The following is a 22,007-nucleotide window of genomic DNA, read 5'->3' on the forward strand; positions in this document are numbered from 1 at the left end:
CCTCTCCTCCCGGGAAAGCCGAGCTCGACCCACCTGCATGGGCTCGGGATCGTAGACGGGGCTGACCACGTCCCTGCCGCTGGATCGTGTCACGTCATTTCCTCCGAAGGTACGGGTGGACGGAATCCGACGCTCGACTCTTGACAGTCGGGCGTCCACCCGCAGAGCAAGATCAATGAGGCCATTCAGTGTGGTCGGCAGATCCAGGGCGTAAATCTCTTTCAGGACGTGGTCAGCCAACCCATGCAGGAACATATCCCACTGCGCCTCCTCGTTCCAGCCGCACTCCGCCGCCAAGGTCCGAAACTCGATCGAGAAGTCGGAGACAGATTTCTCTCCCTGACGAAGGTCCGCCAATGCTCTGGCTGCCTCCCTCCCAGAGACAGCCCGATCGAATACTTTTCTCATCTCGGCGGCGAGGGTCTGGAACGAGGCGCAGCATGGATTCTGATTCTCCCACACCGCCGTTCCCCAAAGCGCCGCCTTCCCGGTTAGCAACGTCAGCACGAACGCCACTTTAGCCTGTTCCGTGTTGAAAGTATGTGGTTGAAGAGCGAAGTGCATGGAGCAGCGTGTCAGAAACGCTCTGCAAAAGGCTGGTTCTCCAGCGTATGACTCTGGTACCGGTAGGCGGGGCTCGGTCTGCGATGGTCTCTCTGGAGTTGGTGGGGGAACGGCCGGCGTGGGCGGCGCAGCGGGATTCTGTAGGCGTTGGATCTGCTGGGTGAGCTCGGACACCTGCGTCACTAATGCTTGTACTGCCCGGCCCGTGTCGCCGATATCCCGCTGCTGAGAATCCATCCTCCGAATGCTATGTTGGATAAATTCTTCCAAGGATCCCGAAGATGAACTCGCTGCTTCCATTTGAGGGTCAGATCGTTCTGTCATAATGTCTGGATAAAGGACAGGAAGCAGTTGCGAGTTAACAGTTTAATGGATGATAAATGGAATACAGTACAAGCAGGAGGAACACCGTGACGCAGGGACTTCGATGGCCAGGATCCGTGAAGAAGTGCGGTGCGGAGGTGACGGTGAGAAGACAGGAGAACCAGATGCAGACGACGAGGAACAGGAACACAAAGCAGGAACAGAACACCGGAACACCAACACGCAGGACATCAAACAACGATCTGACAGGGATGATAGAACAGTGGTAAGTATTTAAGGAGTCGTGAGATTGATTGCAGCTGGTGATGAATGACGATCAGCTGGAGCGGATCAGGTGATGTCATACACTCACACCCACTACACACGTGCACTCACCCAACAACATAAACACAAGACTAGAAGGAACAGAGAATATGTCTACCGTGACAGCGTGAGCATGTTCAGCTCAAGGTTGTTATAACTGCACCAGACAGCCAGCTGTTCAACCTCCAGTCTGTAAGAAGACTCGTCACCGTTTTGGATGAGACCAATGACAGTGGCGTCGTCTGCAAATTTCAGGAGCTTGACAGTGGGGTCTTTAGAAGTGCAGTCATTAGTGTACAGGGAGAAGAGCAGTGGGGAGAGAACGCACCCTTGGGGGGTGCCAGTGCTGGTGGTGAGAGTCCTGGATGCTGGTGATCCACTGACAGATCGAGGATGGTCTGGAGAGCTGGGTCAGTTTGGCTGTGAGAAGATCAGGCATGATGGTGTTGAAGGCCGAACTGAAGTCCACAAATAAGATCCTTGCATAAGTCCCAGGTCTGTCGAGATGTTGCAGGATATAATGCAGTCCCATGTTGACTGCATCATCCACAGACCTGTTTGCTCTGTAAGCAAACTGAAAGGGATCCAGCAGGGGTCCAGTGATGTCCATCAGGTGGGCCAACACCAGTCTTTCAAACGACTTCATCAGAATCAGAATCAGAATCAGAAAGAGCTTTATTGCCAAGTGTGCTTGCACACACAAGGAATTTGTTTTGGTACTGAGGCTTCCAGTGGACATATACAAATACAACATGAAACATAATACTACAAATTATAAGAATAAAAAATAAAAATATAAATATATGAGAATAAAACTATCACAGTTGGGTTTAGTCAGAATAGACATTTTCAGATTTACAGATTATGAACCTATTTACAGTGTTTTGAATATTATAAATAAATAAATCTACATATAAGTATCACCTGAGTTGTGGGATATTGCACTAAACAGTGGGAGTATTGCACTTACAGGCATATGCCTTGGGAGGAGTGTTAACTGTTCAGGAGGGAAATGGCCTGTGGGAAGAAACTGTTCCTGTGCCGAGATGTTCTTGTGGCCAGTGATCTGAGTCTCCGTCTTGACGGTAACAGTTCAAACAGGTGGTGTCCAGGGTGAGTGGAGTCTGTGATGATTTTACCTGCTCTCTTCCTCACTCTGGAAGAGTACAGGTCCTGGAGGTTTGGCAGGGGGGCACCAATAATCCTCTCCGCAGTCCGGACTGTCCGTTGTAGTCTCCTGATGTCTGATTTGGTAGCTGAACCAAACCAGACAGTGATGGAAGCGCACAAGACAGACTCAATGACGGCTGAGTAGAACTGAATCAGCAGATCCTGTGGCAGGTTGAACTTCCTCAGCTGGCGAAGGAAGTACAGTCTCTGCTGGGCCTTTTTCACAGTGGAGTCAATGTGATTGTCCCACTTCAGGTCCTGAGAGATGATAGTGCCCAGGAACCTGAATGACTCCACTGCTTCCACAGTGCTGTTCATGATGGTGAGTGGGAGGAGTGCTGAGCTGTTCCTCCTGAAGTCCACGATCATCTCCACTGTTTTGAGCGTGTTCAGCTCAAGGTTGTTATAACTGCACCAGGCAGCCAGCTGTTCAACCTCCAGTCTGTAAGCAGACTCGTCACCGTTTCGGATGAGACCGATGACAGTGGTGTCGTCTGCAAATTTCAGGAGCTTGACAGTGGGGTCTTTAGAAGTGCAGTCATTAGTGTACAGGGAGAAGAGCAGTGGGGAGAGAACGCACCCTTGGGGAGCACCAGTGCTGATTGTGAGTGTCTTGGATGTGTGTCTCCCCAGTCTCACTCGCTGCTGCCGGTCCGTCAGGAAGCTGGTGATCCACTGACAGATCGAGGATGGTATGGAGAGCTGGGTCAGTTTGGCTGTGAGAAGACCAGGCATGATGGTATTGAAGGCCGAACTGAAGTCCACAAAGAGGATCCTTGCATAAGTCCCTGGTCTGTCGAGATGTTGCAGGATATAATGCAGTCCCATGTTGACTGCATCATCCACAGACCTGTTTGCTCTGTAAGCAAACTGAAAGGGATCCAGCAGGGGTCCAGTGATGTCCTTCAGGTGGGCCAGCACCAGTCTTTCAAACGACTTCATGACCACAGACGTGAGAGCGACAGGTCTGTAGTCATTAAGTCCAGTGATTTTGGGTTTTTTGGGGACAGGAATGATAGTGGAGCGTTTGAAGCAGCAGGGAACTTCACACTGCTCCAATGATCTGTTGAAGATCTGCGTGAAGACCGGGGCCAGTTGGTCAGCGCAGGCTTTTAAACAAGCAGATGAGATGCCGTCTGGGCCTGAGGCTTTCCTAGTCTTCTGTTTTTTGAAGACTCGGCTCACGTCCTCCACACAGACCTTAAGCTCAGGTTGGATGGCAGGAGGGGGGAGTGATAATTGGAGAACAGGAGGTGATGCTGAATGTGTGAAGTGCAGATCAGACCGGGTGTGTGGTGTGAATGAGGGCTTTTCAAACCGGCAGTAAAATGAATTTAAATCGTCAGCCAGGTGTTGATTGTCCACAGATCGAGGGGATGGTGACTTGTAGTTGGTAATGTTCCTCAGGCCATTCCAGACTGATGATGGGTCGTTGGATGAAAACTGTTTTTTCAGTTTATCAGAGTAGTTCCTTTTAGCAACTCTGATCTCCTTTGTCAATCTGTTTCTGGCCTGGTTATACAAGATTTTATCCCCACTCCTGTAAGCATCCTCTTTGGCATGACGAAGGTGTTTGAGTTTCCCAGTAAACCATGGTTTATCATTAGTGAATGATAAGAATGTCCTGGTAGGAATGCATGTATCCTCACAGAAACTTATAAATGATGTTACAGTATCTGTGAGCTCATCCAGATCATTGGTAGCAGCTTCAAAAACAGTCCAATCAGTGCAATCAAAGCAGGCCTGTAGATTCTGCTCTGCTTCATTAGTCCATCTTTTCACAGTCCTTATTCCAGGTTTAGCTGATTTCAGTTTCTGCCTGTAGGTCGGTATGAGATGAACCAAACAGTGATCAGAGAGCCCCAAAGCTGCCCGTGGGACGGAGTGATATGCATTTCTTATTGTGGTGTAACAGTGGTCCAGTATATTACTGTCTCTGGTGGGACATGTAACGTGCTGTCTGTATTTTGGTAGTTCACGGGAAAGATTTGCTTTGTTAAAATCCCCAAGAATGATTAAAATAGAGTCTGGGTACCTTTGTTCCGTTTCAGATATTTGTTCAGCCAGCTGTTGTAGCGCCGCGCTCGCGCACGCGTCTGGAGGGATGTAAACATTCACGAGAATGAAAGAGGAAAATTCCCGAGGCGAGTAGAAGGGTTTACAGTTTATGAAATGTGCCTCTAAATTAGGAGTGCACATCTTCTTCAGTGTTGTTACATCTGAACACCAACTTTCGTTAATGTAGAAACACAATCCACCACCTCTCGTTTTCCCCGTTAGCTCCGCGATGCGATCCGCTCGGAACAGCTGGAAGCCCGGCAGATGTATTGCGTTGTCCGGTATGGCTTCACTCAGCCAGGTTTCAGTGAAGCACAAAGCAGCAGAGTTTAAAAAATCCTTGTTAGTGTGGGTGAGGAGAAGAAGTTCATCCGTTTTGTTAGGAAGGGATCGGAGATTCGCGAGATGAATGCTGGGGAGTGCAGTGCGCAGTCCGCGCTCTCGGAGTTTAACCAGCGCGCCGGCTCACTTCCCGCGTTTGCGTCTGAACGCGCGTTTGAACAACAACGCTGCCCCTCCGACGAGAATGTCCAGCAAAACGTCCGAATAATCAAAAACTGTAGAAAAGGTTTCTGGTGTGTGTTTCCTAATGTCCAGTAGTTCGTCTTTGGTGAAACTGATAGGAAAAGAATGACTAAACGCAGAACAAACGAACAAAAACAACACAATAGCTGGAGAGCTCCACACCGAGGCAGCCATCCGCGGCGCCATCTTGGACTGTAGATCATGACCACAAACGTGAGAGCGACAGGTCTGTAGTCATTAAGTCCAGTGATTTGGGGTTTTTTGGAGACCAGATGATAGTGGAGTGCTTGAAGCAGCAGGGAACTTCACACTGCTCCAATGATCTGTTGAAGATCTGCGTGAAGACCGGGGACAATTGTTCAGTGCAGGCTTTTAGACAAGCAGATGAGATGCCGTCTGGGCCTGAGGCTTTCCTAGACTTATGTTTTTTGAAGACTCTGCTCACGTCCTCCACACAGACCTTAAGCTCAGGTTGGATGGCAGGAGTGGGGAGGAATGGGAGTGCAGGAGGTGATGTTGAATGTGTGAAGTGCAGGTCTGAGCCGGTGTGTGGTGTGAATAGAGGGCTTTTCAAACCTGCAATAAAATGAGTTTAAATCATCAGCCAGGTGTTGATTGTCCACAGATCGGGGGGATGGTGACTTGTAGTTGGTGATGTTCCTCAGGCCATTCCAGACTTATGATGGGTCGTTGGCTGCAGGGCCGGCGCCATGGGGGGGCGTGAGGGGGCGACGCCCCCTCAACGGGACTCTCCCGCCCCCTCAGATCACCATGAATGTAAACGGGATTTTACTGATAAAATATACTATTTAAAAATCACATTTGCCAATTACATTTTCACATTTTCTTGTTTTGGTGAATATTAAGCTAAATTAATAATATTTTAATTAAGGACAGTATGTTAGACAAAGTCGATTTTTGATTGGTGGTTCGATTTTGCATGCTCGCTCACCTTAGCATTATGTTAAATTTCACATACGGGAAAGATCACACGACGGCTACGGACTGTAGAACGGATATTCCATAATTTCAAGGTTGAATATTGCATATCGGGGGCAATCGGTCGAGTCGGCATAGGCGGAGGGTGAACCAACTCCAGGGTAAGGCTAAGATGTGTGCTTCCCCTGCATTTAAATAGATTTCCCAACCATGTAGTTTTAACCAACGTCGTAGTTGTAGTTTTAAACAACTTAAACGTCCCAGTATAAACGCTCCCGTTAACTCATTTGTTATTAGCGCAACTATAGCCTGCCCTACGTTTACAAACTGTTAATTTGAGCAAAAAAGCAAGCAGGAGGCTACTGTATGTCTGGCAGCCAATATAAATAAACATTGCCTAACCTATAATGCAGCAAAATTCTGCGTTAAGACCATAGAGGTTTAGACATGGCATCATGCGTACGTTGATGATGCCCTCGCCTCGTTGTTTAGTTTTGTCACTCTCAATTAGAGCTATAGATTCTCTGCTCGAGCCCGAACTTGACCCGAACCGACGATATTTCCCGTCACTATCCTCGGGCCGGGCCGGGCCGGGCCCTTGATCTAAAGACGTGCACTCCCAACGCAATAGAGTGCGGCGCAGGACTAGATTTGATGGCCGAGCGCGGGCGGTAATGCACATCACTCCGTGTGCGGGTTGCGGGAGAATAAAACGATTCGCGAATTATTAGAAATATTTATGAATAAAACATATAATAACTAATAGGCCTACATTTTTATTCATATGTTGCAGAAAAGCAACAAGAACAACTATATGTGTGCTTTAATAACAAGCAATAACAAGCTTTAAAGTTAATGCTATAGTAACAAATTTATCAGGAGCATTTATGCTGATGTGTATGATGGCGACATAGTATTTGTATTTTGGAGGTAGCCTACAGAAAAAAAAAGTATATTTGTGGGCAGGAGCGGGACAAAACATTAATGTTGCGGGCGGGGGAAAGTAACACAGAAAGTAGTTGAGAACGTCAGTTATAACGAGCCACGTATTAAAAAATCTTCGGGTTTAAATCGGGCTCGGGCTCATAATTTTACAGTTAATGTGTCGGGCCGGGCCGGGCTCGACACAACGTGCAAATTAATGAATTTGTATTTAAAGTGATCACAATTTAATAAAAACATTGCAATTTATAAATTATATTGCTTTCATTTATTTAAAAATTGTTTATCGGAAAAAAAACGGCATGTAGTTTACGTCGTTTTCCACATATACTGAGCCAGCCCAGTCACGCTTATCATTTGGTTATGGAGTGGATTGAGGAAACCGATCCTAGACCAGCAATTATGTGCAGCATTTCTTTATAAAAGCAGCTAGTAGAAGCAGTCAGGCTGCTTTTGAGGGAGACATTTCACTCGAATTGTAGGCTATATTGCTAGTCTCACGTCCGTGCCCAGGGGAAGGCTAAGCCTTTTTAGCAAAAAGTTTTTTTTCTCTCTCATTAAAATGTCTTATCAATCGTCTATAACAGTCTATATCAAGCAGGGACACGTTTGTGTGCATTTTCTTTTGTGATTTCACCGTAACGAATAGAGTCTCCCCGCAACAACGATATGAAGTGCGCGTCCGTGTGAAAGCTGAGCGAGCCACAAGACAACACTGTATCCGCTTCACTGATTGCAGCGGCAACGAGCACTTTGATCACTTGATTTAAAAAGCAACACATTTCAGCGCCTAACGACTCTAATTTGACAAACGAACAAAATGAATCTCTGCTAGTTAACTGGAGATGTTTTATTACTTTGTATTGGTACATCCGTGCCGCGAAGATGTTTTAAAAAGTGGTGGGGAGAAGATCGGCCCTGGCAAAAAGTGGTGACGTACGTTAATGTGAACGCCCCCTCTCGGTATTTCAGACGCCCCCTCATCAGCGCTCGGCTGGCACCGGCTCTGGTTGGCTGAAAACTGTTTTTTCAGTTTTTCAGAGTAGCTTCTTTTAGCAACTCTGATCTCCTTTGTCAGTCTGTTTCTGGCCTGGTTATACAACATTTTATCCCCACTTCTTTAGGCATCCTCTTTGGCATGACGAAGGTGTTTGAGTTTCCCAGTAAACCATGGTTTATCATTAGTAAATGATAAGAATGTCCTGGTAGGAATGCATGTATCCTCACAGAAACTTATATATGATGTTACAGTATCTGTGAGCTCATCCAGATCGTTGGTAGCAGCTTCAAAAACAGTCCAATCAGTGCAATCAAAGCAGGCCTGTAGATCCTGCTCTGCTTTATTAGTCCATCTTTTTACAGTCCTTATTACAGGTTTAGCTGATTTCAGTTTCTGCCTGTAGGTCGGTATGAGATGAACCAAACAGTGATCAGAGAGCCCCAAAGCTGCCCGTGGGATGGAGTGATACGCATTTTTTATTGTGGTGTAACAGTGGTCCAGTATATTACTGTCTCTTGTGGGACATGTAACGTGCTGTCTGTACTTTGGTAGTTCACGGGAAAGATTTGCTTTGTTAAAATCCCCAAGAATGATTAAAAGAGAGTCTGGGTACCTTTGTTCTGTTTCAGCTATTTGTTCAACCAGCTGTTGTAGCGCCGCGCTCACGCACGCGTCTGGAGGGATGTATACATTCACGAGAATGAAAGAGGAAAACTCCCGAGGTGAGTAGAAGGGTTTACAGTTTATGAAATTTGCCTCTAAGTTAGGAGAGCACATCTTCTTCTTCTTCACCCCCATCTGAACACCAACTTTCGTTAATGTAGAAACACAATCCACCACCTCTCGTTTTCCCCGTTAGCTCCGCGACGCGATCCGCTCGGAACAGCTGGAAGCCCGGCAGATGTATTGCTTTGTCCGGTATGGCTTCACTAATCCATCTGTCTGCCGTGACGTGCGGTGATGTCTTAAAGAGGGTAGGCACTGAGTTATGAGAGCAGACTACCTGATTTATTGTTTAGGCTAATAATACGTAATAACAGTAAACGTTACGCACAAGCGAATCAGGATGTATATCGTGTACTCTCACAGTCTCATATGGCATAACATATTGACATCCAAAGGCACAGCAGATTTGTGCTTTTTGCCGTACATGTTGAAGAATACAGGATCGAAGTGTGAAATGCGCAACATGGGTTTTTCGCTTGTTTTCTTCCATAGATATATACACTAGAGGTGGCCTTGGCTACGGCAGTTCATTGGAACGAATGCGTCAATAGGGCCGCAATCATGGAACAGGGGAGCCCCTCCTCTTTAATGTCTAATGGAAATAAAATCACCATAAATCGTCATGAATGCGATTTTCTAGCTGTTTTGGTTCGTTCCAACGGTCAGACATGTATTTATCATTGAGTCCAGAGAAATTTAAAAAAATGTACAAAAATTCAAATTTTTGTGAAATGTAATCCTTTGCTATCTGGTTTCTAGATTTAGTTCGTGTGAACATCCATACGCAACACAAAAGTCCGGCATCATCCATGAATTCAGCGTTACCTAGCTACTTCCTATGACAAGACCCCTGTTCCAAGATGGCGGCGGTTTTGACGCATGCTTAGAACCCTAAGGTGACATCTAGTATATATTCTATGGTCTTCTGCAGTGAATGGACAGTAAAAGCACTGCTTATTCTACCATTTGTTTTTTATTTGATTATGGGTAACTGCTACATTTGTCATCAGAACGTCTAAACAATTGGAATAACACACATATTGCATATAAATCATAAGAATAAACAGTAAAATTACAAATACAAGTTTATTATTTAAGGCGAGACACGGCAGGCAAAAACATCGTTTTTTTTTCATTGGTCAATTTTGAGATTTTGGGCTATTTTTTTTCGATAACATTTGTGACTTGTGCTGAAAAAAAGTCCAAAATACACATTTAGGTCTTTATTTTACTACACTTTGTCTGTTTGCGTGTGTAGATTTCACATAAATTCATCAAAAATTGGCGTTCTAAAGCCCCGTTCACACCGCCAGCGACACACAGCGACAAAGCGACATGATCCCATTCATTTCAATAGAGCGCTGGCGACTTCCGGCGACACGGCGACATTGACCGTTGGTGACAGAATGTGGGCGTGTCAAGCGACAAGAGACAAGCGACAAAAGTTGAGAAATTTTTCAACTTTATGCACATGAGAAGTGATTTTCGCGAGCGACATCCAATAGGAAAGAAGCCTTTCAGTGGAGCTCACTTCACCGTCTCGAGTGCAGGCAAGACAGAAGAGTTCGAGGACGATTTCACTGTTTTATATGATTTGACTGTATATGGATATAATAAAATGATCCATGGAAAAGAAACTGTCGACAGTGTCAGTAAGTTTAATTCATACATTTATAGTTCGAGTGGTGTAATTTTTTGATGCAAGTTTAGTACTGCTGCAGTTCATTTTACAGTTTCCCCTGCATTATGTTGACTATTAGGGACAAGAAAATTGATTATTTGTCAAATTCGAATGACGTTTTAGTAATTTATGACAATATGAGTGAGTTTAATTTGTTGATTGATCGATCATTAATCTAGTAAATTATTTAATCCACTGAACACTGCTGTGGTAATATAAAAACACTCTCCCAACAGCATACTGTTTCTTTTGAGCCTAATTCCTAGCCAAATTAAAATGATATAGTTGTATATATCACTTGTGATGGTATTTTGTATAGATATGGCCAGACGTGCAGTCTACCAATAACATTAGAGCGACAGCACTACGAACGCCCACAAGCGACTTCACAGTACAGAGCCTAGCGACATACAGCGACAAAGTCGCTGGCGGTGTGAACGGGGCTTAAATCATCCTGCAGCTCCGCGATCGCTGTCTGCACCCTGTCATCACACACACCGTATAAAGCTCTCTCTCTCTCCTTTGCAATACTGTCGGATCCAAATATGGTCATTTCCTGTCTATCAGCAACCAATCATGAAAGTAAAACGGGCGATTTAACTCGAAATGCGCAATCTCATTGGCTGATGCCAATTTCTGACAACGTGATTCATTCAGAATCGTCACGTGACGCGCTCTGACATTATACATATGCATCACATAATACTATACTTTACACACTATATATACAAAACAATTATATTACACAACACATTTCAGTTTTTGTATAATATAATTACTATATATTACTAAACAAATCTGTAATTGTGGGATCCTAAAGTGGTTGTGAGTCCCTCAGGCAGAAACACCTGTGCGATGGACTATTGATGTGTGGCTTTGATGTTTTGAGTGTTGTTTTGGATGTTATGATCAGTGATGGATGAAGCAATGATGAGTTTTGGATGTTAAACAGTGTGATACATTGATTGTACTTGGACCTAAAGCATATTTTGTCTGTAATTCATAGCTTTCAATAGAAATGAGTGGAATTTTGCCATAAAAATCTTTAAAGGCCGTTTTCTCAAAATGAGTTTTTTCTCACACTCCTAGTGACGATTTTCCACTTCTGTAGCGCATACATACACCAAACTTTACTGTCCTATTCCTAACTATATTGTGAAGGTTTGTTCTGAGGGATTTGTTTATATATCATTCTTGGCCTGATTTATATGACATTTTATGCCTATAAATTGGGCGGAAATCAATTTAAGGCTATTGGCAGTATTTTCTGATTTACAGGGTAACAAAAGGAGATATTCATAAGCCCCTCTGTAAATGTCTTTTCATTGAATATATCAACAAAATGCAAAAATAAATTTGAACCTTGTTTTTTTCATCTTCAAAAAACGTCACTTCAAAATATAGGCAAATTAGCGCATATTTAATTAGATATAGCCTGATTAGCATATTTAAACAAAAAATTACAGAAAACTTGCAATACATTTTTTTCTCCTATTCATGTGAGTAATCAACTGGTAAAGTTTCAAGGTGATATCTGTAAGTTAAAATTTTTACCCAATTCACCTGTATTGTCTCGCCTTAATAAACATTTTTATTTTTGAATTTTGGCAGGGTAGGCAGTGCCTAGTTTGCCTACTCAGACCGCACGTCACTGTCTGTCTGTCAGAATTGCAACGCTATTTCAAAGGCTCTTGGAGAATCACAGCGAGAGCCATTATCTCCAAACAGAAAAATAAATAAATTGGGAACAGTATCAAACTTTCCCAGAAGTGGCTCAGCAAGAAGCCACAAAAGAGCGAAGAACAATGAACAATCGAAGGAATTGCATTTTTCTGCTTTCTGCTTTTCAGAAAATCCTAACAGAGAATCTCAGATCTTCAGTCTGTAGGTTGAAGCAAAAGCAGCAAGAAAATTGTTCAAAGCACAGGAGTAAATCCAGCTCTGAACGGCTTGAGAGAGCACAGTTAAAGTAGTGGAGTGGCCTCGTCAAAGTCCTGACTTGAACCCAATAGAAATGATGTGGCAGGACATTAAACAGGCACGTCATGCTTGAAAACCCTCCAATCCCCAACAGAACCGGAGGACAATACAATGCTGAATAAAGTCGTAGTTTTGGTTATTTTTGGACCAAAATGTATTTCCGATGCTTCAAAACATTCTAACTAACCCACTGATGTCACATGGACTACTTTGATGATGTCTTTATTTCCTTTCTGGACAAGGACAGTATACCGTTCATACATTTTCAATGGAGGAAAAAAAGCTCTCGGACTGAATCTAAAATATCTTAAACTGTGTTCTGAAGATGAATGGAGGTCTTACGGGCTTGGAGCGACATGAGGCAAGGCAAGGCAAGGCAAGGCAAGTTTATTTATATAGCACATTTCATACACAATGGTAATTCAAAGTGCTTTACATAGAAGAAATTAAAATAATCAAAAGAAATCAGAATAATTAAAACAGTTTAGAATAAAAGATAAAATACAGAAATCAGAATAATTAAAACATAAAGTAAAATACAGTGCAAACAGTCGGACGAACAGTGGCACAGTGCTCATTCATGAGGGTGAGTCATTAATGACATAATTTTCATTTTTGGGTGAACTAACCCTTTAACCACTGGTCCTCTAGAAGCATGAAAAACAAAACTATTATTTAGGTCAATAGCGCTCCCTTTAATCTTTCATTTACTTACCGCATTCTAGACTCTCACTAAAACTCTCATCATAAACACTGAAGTTGTCCACACTGCACAGTCAATCTCTAATTTACATTGCGTCTAGAAATTGATGTTTATGAGGTGATTAGTGAAAGTATAAAGCTGGTGCTGAACATTTTGAGCATATTCTCAGCATGGTGATGCTAAAACGCCTCTGATTGGCCACTGCGTTCATGTGCTTAATATACATGTCTGCGATTGGCTACAATGCTTAATGCTGAAACAACACAATGTAAGTAGTTTTGTTTAGTTTTTGAATAATAATATATTGTGTCCTCCAGTGCCCGGATTCAAATGTACTAGGTTCATATGTACTGTGTTTTCCAAGTCTAAAATGTCAGAGTCCTTGTCAAGTCCAAGTACAAATTCACTCGAGTGCCTGACAAGCCCGAGTTCGTTCAAAATTGAAATCTGAGTCCGAGTTTGAGTACCCCAACTCTAGTATATTGTTTAAAAATGATTTAAATTAGTATGAGACACAATAACAGAAGAAATCAGGATAGGGGCAAATACTTTTTCACAGCACAGTAAATGTCATTTGAAGTTGAGTAAAATGGCAGAGATAAATATTGAGTGCATGAATGTAATATTTGTGTTTATGACTAAGTATTGTTCTTTTTTTGTTAAGGTAAAATAAAGGGAAGTCGTGGCCTAATGTTTAGAGTCAGACTTGTTACCAGAACTGTGTTTTATTCTCAATACTGGCAGGAAATGACTGAGGATCCATTGATCCCCAATCACTGATCCGTGTGTGTGTGTGTGTTCACTACTCACTAAATATATGTGCGCATATTCTGAGTATGGGTTTACATGTTTGGCCTTCACATGCCACTTTCACTTTCACGTGAAATATAAGACATTTGTCTTACCTTATATGACGAAACCACTTCACTGATGGGTCTGAATTTATGATTGTCATGTTGTTGTGAAGTAATACACACTATACACACAGGCTGTTTGTCCTCCAGACAGAAGAGTTTGAGTTTCTCACTGTGTAAACTGCAGATCTCCTCAGATCCTGATGAACGCTTCTCATTTCTCTCCTTCTGGATTGACTCGCACAAGTTTTTTAACACCAGATTAAGAGGAGGTTCATCTCTTGAGGATCTTCTCCTGCAGACAGGACACTCCTGAGTTTTCTTGGTTCTCCAGAACTGTTGAAGACACTCTTTACAGAAACTGTGACTACATGATAAAACAACAGGAGCCTTGAAGATTTCACAGCACACGGGACAAGAAAGCTCTTCAGCAAATACATTTAGTGAAGCCATTTTTAACTTTACTTTCACTTTCTGAACGACGGGTTTAAAAATGAATCACCTTGAGAATCACAACGATCTGCTCTCTGTTCAGAAACAAATGTCTCGACAATCCTTCTTGAAAGTGTTTGTCTTCATTCTCCACTGATCGCTGCGTCTTTATTGCTTTTGTCGAGAGAGAAGAGAGTCAGCATGACAGAAAGAGAAATAAGTCAGTCTCTTACTGGTAAGTGTTGTAAGAGGGTGCAGTTTATGAGGGTGGAGTTTCTTTGGGTAAAAGAAAACTGCAAAAACAAGTGTGTGTGTGTGTGTGTGTGTGTGTGTGTGTGTGTGTGTGTGTGTGTGTGTGTGTGTGTGTGTGTGTGTGTGTGTGTGTGTGTGTGTGTGTTCACTACTCATTGCTCCTAAATGTGTGTGCACTAATTCTGAGTATGAGTTCAGGATTTCTTCAGGTTAAATTTGAAAAAAACTTGCATTGAAACTTTCTCAGTTATAATGGTATAAAACCTTGAATCATACACTAGAGAACAATGAAAAATATTGTTCAAATATTGACAATAAAAATACTCAAAGACGGTTTATTTGTGTGTTTTATTCATTGATCTTTATTTGTACATAGTTTATTTAAGTATCCAATGACTTATCTGAGTTTTATTTTTTTAATAAATACTTTTGTTATTTAATCCATTTTGTAACTCATCATCATCATTTGGGCTAAACTGTGACATGTCAATCCAAAGCTGCTCTTGTTTGTCTGTTTTTACAGTTTTCCTGTGTTTTATTGTAGTTGTAATTGTAGTTGATTTACAGTTCTCTTGTTAATTTACAGGCTTGCTGGCAACCAAAATTCACTGTACATTTCACAGCAATATTTTTTACAATGTGGTATCATATTTGTATGTGCATACAAGTACTTAAATATTTTGTGGTGGTCAACAATCTAGTGCTTCAAATAAACCATCATGCCATGAGTGAGACAAGGCAAAGAGAAAATATTCATTATTTGAAGTAAAAACAAAAACAAAACCCTCCAGTTTGTGTGTCCTGGAGGAACAATTTAGCAAACAACAGTGGGAGATTTTTCAGAAGACAGACCGTCAGAATAGAAGTGAAACCAGTGCCATTAACAGCACTCACAGAAATAACCTTTGTGGGGCGTTTTTTACAGTGTAAAAATCCATAATCAAAGAAATGCATCCTAGAAAGCAAATCCTGTTCTGATATAAAGCTAGAAGAAGAAGTGGAACAGAAAGAGTGAAGCATGGCCACCTGAGAGCGGAATGACGTGGACAAAACTTTGGGGTCATAACCAGGTCTGGGTCGCAGAAACACCTTCAGAATACCCGGGGGAAATCTCATGCAAGGCTCACTCACAGAAAGAGCCTGCAGATCCCCCACATACTTGAGAGAGGTCAATACTAACAAAGTGGCACCTTGAGAGTCAGAATCAGGTATAGAGCTGATTCCAAGCGTTCAAAGGGAGGCTCCAATAGCCCTTCCAAAACAATGGATAAGTCCCAGGTGGGGACACTAATAGGACGCGAAGGCCTCAAGGATCTAACTCCATGCATAAACGAAGAGACCAGACATTGTCTACCTAGGGGGACCTCGTCTGACACCCGATGGCCGGTGATAGCCGCGACATAAACCCTCAAAGTAGTTGTAGCCACTCCAGCCACAAACTTATCCTGCAGGATTTCCAGCACTGAACTGACCGGCCAACCAGCTGACTGGATCCACTGCAAAAACCCAACACCAAGACTCAAAGTTATCAATGGTCTCCCGAACATTTGTAGAAAAACCAGACGCCACTGGCGCTAGCGATTGCCCCTGATTCGCCACACCCACAGCTTCCATACCTCGGGTTGAGGGTCCCAAATCCAGCCCTGGAGCTGAGACAACAGATCTCTCCTGATAGGAACCTTCCAAGAGGACCCCTCCACCAGGGAGCTCAGCTTCTAAAAACCACATCTGGGATGGCCAGAATAGGGCTAACCAGAAGGAGGCGATTCCACACTCCCTCACTCTGCAAAACACTGCAGGAATTAGCTTGACCGGAGGGAATGCATACAGTCTCAAATCCGGTCACAGATGAGCGAAGGCATCTATCCTCAGAGGTGTCGGATGAGACAGGGAGAACCAGAGGGGGCACTGCGCCAGACCCAAAGTGATCCAGGACCAGAGAGATGGCTCGCAACTCTCTGCAATTTATGTGCCACTAGAGAAGCTTGCCTGTCCAAACACTGTAAGCTGGTTTGGCCTCAAAAGATCAGACCCCAACCAGTCAAAGAGGCATCCGTCGTAACAATCTGGCGATGGATATCTGCATATTAATTCATGCAAGCGTGTTTGATATATGGACCAAGTTTTCAAACCCCGTTCCAGGGGGCGCTGTTGAGTCCCCTGCCACGCCCGGGTACCAGCTTCAGCCCGTCCCTGATGGCCGCGGGTTCTGACCAGTGTGCAAAGTTTCAAGAGTTTTCGAGCACGTTAAGGGCCCCAAAAGCCCCCGAAACCTGAAAAACAAGAATAAAAGCAAATCTCACACACACACACACACACACACACACACACACACACACACACACACACACACACACACACACACACACACACACACACACACACACACACACACACACACAGAGACGCACAGGCAGAGAGAGACAGAGAGGGAGAGAAAATGCTTGAAAAATCCACATTCAAACCAAAATATCTGACTTCCTGTTGGTCGGAGCTAATGACTTTAAATTAGAAAGTTGTCAGGCTTGAAGAGTACAATATACATACCGAGTTTTGTTACTGTTGATAAAACTAACCCCCCCACTTTTGTCAAAAGGGGGCGCTACTGAACCCCTGTACCACGCCCGTTTCTGAAACTTTGCACATGTCTACTAGGTAATAAATGAGATGTGTCTGTCGAGTTTCATGCAATTTGAAGAATGTTAAGAGTCTCAAAAGCATCCAAAAAGAATATTAAAGTTTGATGCGTTACCATGGCAACAGTATTTAAGATTCAATAATCCTTTCACAGGTCTACATGTGGCGTGTGTTTACATTATACACATAACGTTTGAAGCAAATCGGGTAAAAATAAGAGGGTGATTTAAAAGCATTTTGAAAGTGAAACACTTCCTGCTGCCAGTTGGTGGCGCTATAACTTTGACTCACAATAGTCACATCCATGTGACCGGCCTCTTACAACGAACACACTGCTGAAGTTTCATCAATATCAGTTAATGTATGTATGCTGAAGTTATAACACACTTCCTGTTTCACGTTTCTCGCCATAATTTCGTTTCCTCGCCACGGCCAAACCGTTCCAAATATCAAAAATCCCCTGGCAATTTTTCATCCTCAATGTATTGACTTCATGCTGACCGAGTTTTGTGCCATTTCTTTGAATTCTCTAGGAGAAGTACTTTAAATTCCATTGCATGCGTTTTACAAACAACCCTAAATAGCCGACTTCATGTTGGGCTGGGGTAAAAAGTAAGAGTATGAAGTATATATGAAACGATGAGATCTATATGACTACCGAGTTTCATATTCTTACATGCAAGCGTGTTTGATTTATGGACCAAGTCTTCGGACCCCGTTCCCGGGGGGCTCTGTCTAGCCCCCCTGCCACGCCCGGGTACCACCTTCAGCCCGACCCTGATGGCCGCGGGTTCTGACCTGTGTGCAAAGTTTCAAGAGTTTTCGGGCACGTTAAGGGCCCCAAAAGTGCCCGAATAGTCGTAAGAAAAATATTTAAAAAAAAATAATCCTAAGGAAAACAATAGGGCTCTGCGCCCTTTCAGGGCTTGGGTCCTAATAAATAATAAATAATCCTAAGGAAAACAACAGGGCCTTCGCCTTTTCAAGGCTTGGGCCCTAAAAAAAATAAAAAAATAATCCTAAGGAAAACAATAGGGCTCTGCGCCCTTTCAGGGCTTGGGCCCTAATAAAAAGAAGAAGAAGAAGAAGATGAAGAAGAATCCTTAGGTGAAGAATCCTTAGATGAAGAAGAACCCGGAGCACCCACGGTATCGGCGCCTATGCCCTAAAGGCACCAGGGTGGCGGTGCCACCGGCTTCTTTTATATTCTTCTTTCTTATATTCTTATAGCTGCGAGCAGCGATTGCGGGCCCAAGCCGGTGGCACCGTAACCCCGGTTCCTTTAGTTACCTAAAGGCACCGGGGTGGCGGTGCCTCTGGCTTTGGCCCTTCATCGCTGCTCGCAGCTATATTTATATATATAAAAGAAGGGTGGCACCACCACCCTGGTGCCTTTAGGGCATAGGCGCCGATACCGTGGGTGCTCCGGGGCTCGAGCACCCACGGAAAATATCGAGCACCCACGTGTGCCAGACTACCAGTAGGCTACATTCATTTAAAATTAAACATTGCAGTTGGTGCTGTGTGAAGCGTCTGTCACACTGTGATTGGTTATGTCGCTGTCAGTCGCCTGCTCCATATCCTATCCACCAATCACAGCGTTTCTCGGATGAAAACGACTCTGATCGCGGTTACGTGTCAGTTAAACTTTTGATCTCCAGTCCTGTCAGTATTTTTGAGAAGTGGCGCTGTGCTGAGCTATGGTCCTGAGTTGAAAGATAGCCTACTTTACGGCTTTATTATCAAGTAAATAGGTGTGTGCGTTCGTGTCGGCGGCTGTCCATTTCCTAAAAGTGGTCGCACACCGGACGAGAAGCGCAGCGCCGTGTCGCGCAGTGCCATGTCTTTGTCACCGGGTGAGAAATAGGAACTTTAGAACCGGGATTTGTTGCATGGGGGAGCGACTTCCGGTGTAACACCAGGCCGGTTCCGGTGACATGTCATGGCCGCCGGCATTGACGAGCGCCAGCTGCGGACACCAATCAGGCCGTTATCAGTGAGCACATGCGGGAAGAGGGATATATAAGGAGAAGTTTGAAGACATGGGGAGTGGTTCTTGGTGCTTAGTTTTTCACGTTGGGTTCCCCTTGGCGTTCTTGTCAGCAGACAACAGAAAGCGGCAACCGCAGCGAATATAAAGTGTGGGGATGTTTGTGCATTGAAGACGGGTGAGTGATTGACACATGGGACTGAGAGGACAGAGTGATTAAGGGCCGCACTGAGGATCTATGCTGTTATCAAGGAGAGAAGTTAAGTGCACTTTTCATCAACGTACGAAAGGGTGATGTAATGAATACCTACCAAGAACATTTTTGAATACTGACTTGTGCTGGCAGTGTGTGGTGTTTCTCTCATTGTGAGTCTCAGAGATCCAAAGAAGAACTGGGCTTTATAGGATCTTTCTTGAAACCTGATACCCCCATGCGAAAAGCCATCTGTGGAGTGTCTGACCCTGCAAAGATGGAGTGAAGGCCTGTTGTTCACGAGAGGTGATGTGGCATTGCAGTGTCTGAAAGTGTGAAGTGAGCACGTGTAAAGAGTTATAGTATTGATGCATGCACGAGTGTGGGAGATCAAATCATTAACCTCACTCTATCATCTTTGTTCGGGGAAGCCTAACCAGTGGGACATCAAGAGTTAAACCTGATCTGTCGATTGTGAAGTTTTGTCCAGGTTCCGGAATCATCGTTCTGAGGTGAGTCTGCCGACTACTGTGTTCAATCTGCTGTCATTCTGTGAACGGAGAGATCCTGTGAGTCATCCTTCCGAAGTGAGTCTGCTGGCTGCTGTATTCAACCTGCTGTCGTTCTGTGAACGGAGAGATCCTGCGAATCATCATTCTGAAGTGAGTCTGCCGACTACTGTGTTCAATCTGTTGTCATTCTGTGAACGGAGAGATCCTGTGAATCATCCTTCCGAAGTGAGTCTGCTGGCTGCTGTGTTCAACCTGCTGTCGTTCTGTGAACGGAGAGATCCTGCGAATCATCATTCTGAAGTGAGCCTGCTGACTACTGTGTTCAATCTGCTGTCATTCTGTGAACGGAGAGATCCTGTGTATCATCCTTCCGAAGTGAGTCTGCCGACTGCTGTGTTCGATCTGCTGTCGTTCTGTGAACGGAGAGATCATGTGAATCATCATTTTGGAGTGAGTCTGCCGACTACCGTGTTCTATCTGCTGTCGTTCTGTGAATGGAGAGACCCTGTGAATCATCCTTCTGAAGTGAGTCTGCTGACTGCCGTGTTCTATCTGCTGTCGTTCTGTGAACGGAGAGATCCTGTGAATCATCCTTCTGAAGTGAATCTGCTGACTGCTGTGTTCGATCTGCTGTGTTCAATCTGCTGTCGTTCTGTGAACTGAGAGATACTGTGAATCATCATTCTGAAGTGAGTCTGCTGACTACTGTGTTCAATTTGCTGTCATTCTGAGAACGGAGAGATCCTGTGGATCATCCTTCCGAAGTGAGTCTGCTGACTGCTGTGTTCAATCTGCTGTCGTTCTGTGAACTGAGAGATACTGTGAATCATCATTCTGAAGTGAGTCTGCTGACTACTGTGTTCAATCTGCTGTCATTCTGAGAACGGAGAGATCCTGTGAATCATCCTTCCGAAGTGAGTCTGCTGACTGCTGTGTTCAATCTGCTGTCGTTCTGTGAACTGAGAGATACTGTAAATCATCATTCTGAAGTGAGTCTGCTGACTACTGTGTTCTATCTGCTGTCGTTCTGTGAACGGAGAGACCCTGTGAATCATCCTTCTGAAGTGAGTCTGCTGACTGCCGTGTTCTATCTGCTGTCGTTCTGTGAACGGAGAGATCCTGTGAATCATCCTTCTGAAGTGAGTCTGCCTGCTGCTGTGTTCGATCTGCTGTGTTCAATCTGCTGTCGTTCTGTGAACGGAGAGATCCTGCGAATCATCCTTCTGAAGGAGAAGCTGCCGACTGTTGCGCTCGATCTGCAGCTATTCTACGAGCTGGGACATCCGGGAGTGAAGAAAAGGAACCCAAAGTCATTCCGTTGCTGTTTTAAGTGTTATTAATTAATAAATAAAAAGAAGAGTTTTTTTTACATTGCTTGGTGTCTTGCCTGATTGGTGCCTTGGTGTCGGTTCCTCCGGAGTGTGGTTATTAACCCTTGGCTTTGGGAAACGGTTACATCAAATTGGCGTCAGTCGGCAGGGTTACCACTCGGAGTTGAGCGGCCAAGGAGCCATGATGGCGGATGAAGAATTGCCAGCCGTCCGGCATCCGACGGTACCAATGTTTATGGGAGCTCCGTGGGCCCAGAAGTATGGTGGGCTTGGATCTGAATTGAACTTGATTGACTGGAGAGCACAAGTGGAGTATTTGGCTGGACTACAGGGGTTAAGTGAGGCCCAGAAGGTACAGTTCGTTCTGAATTCTCTAGAGGGGGAGGCGAAGAGAGAGGTCCGAGCTGCACCTGAGGCTGTCCGAGCCACCACACGAGCCATCTTTGAATTCTTGACTGGGCAGTACGGTGATTCCACTCCGGTGGCAGTGCTATGGGCGCAATTCTTCAACTGCAAGCAGGGGCCTAGACAAACTCTGCGGGCATTCGCCCTGCGTCTACGAGAGCAGTATTCTAGATTAAAGAACCGAGAAGACCATGGTCTGGGAGAGGAAGAGACCCTGTTGAGAGATCAATTCTTGTTGGGGTTACGAGAGGGCCCTATACGGCAGAGTTTACGATTACAGCTTCGGCGAGATGCTGCTTTGACCTTCGAGGAGCTTCGCCAAGAAGCCTTAGCTCTGGAGCGGGATCACGCCGAAGCAGTGGACCCCCCTGTGTGCATGGCTGCGAGCGGAGTTGGCATTCCTGTACCTCCTGAACCGTCGGATTGGAAACAAGCCTTGCGTACTGAGTTGATGAAGGATGTCCGTGAAGAGATGGCAGAGTTTTC

General features: G+C 44.4%; 1 protein-coding gene across 1 annotated transcript in view; it reads right to left on the reverse strand.

The window, feature by feature from the left end:
• LOC143747375 (zinc-binding protein A33-like) overlaps window positions 1–14,470 on the reverse strand; it is a 39,169-nt gene extending 24,699 nt beyond the window's left edge. Inside the window, exon 1 of the mRNA XM_077240143.1 lies at window positions 13,821–14,470. Within this exon, the coding sequence (XP_077096258.1) occupies window positions 13,821–14,222 (402 nt within the window). The 5' untranslated portion in view covers window positions 14,223–14,470. The remainder of the gene's footprint in view (window positions 1–13,820) is intronic.
• Window positions 14,471–22,007: the final 7,537 nt, after the last annotated feature.

The sequence above is a fragment of the Siphateles boraxobius genome, unplaced genomic scaffold (genome assembly GCF_051911475.1).
Source record: "Siphateles boraxobius isolate OS27281-9 unplaced genomic scaffold, OSU_SipBor_1 22, whole genome shotgun sequence".
NCBI lineage: Eukaryota > Metazoa > Chordata > Actinopteri > Cypriniformes > Leuciscidae > Siphateles > Siphateles boraxobius.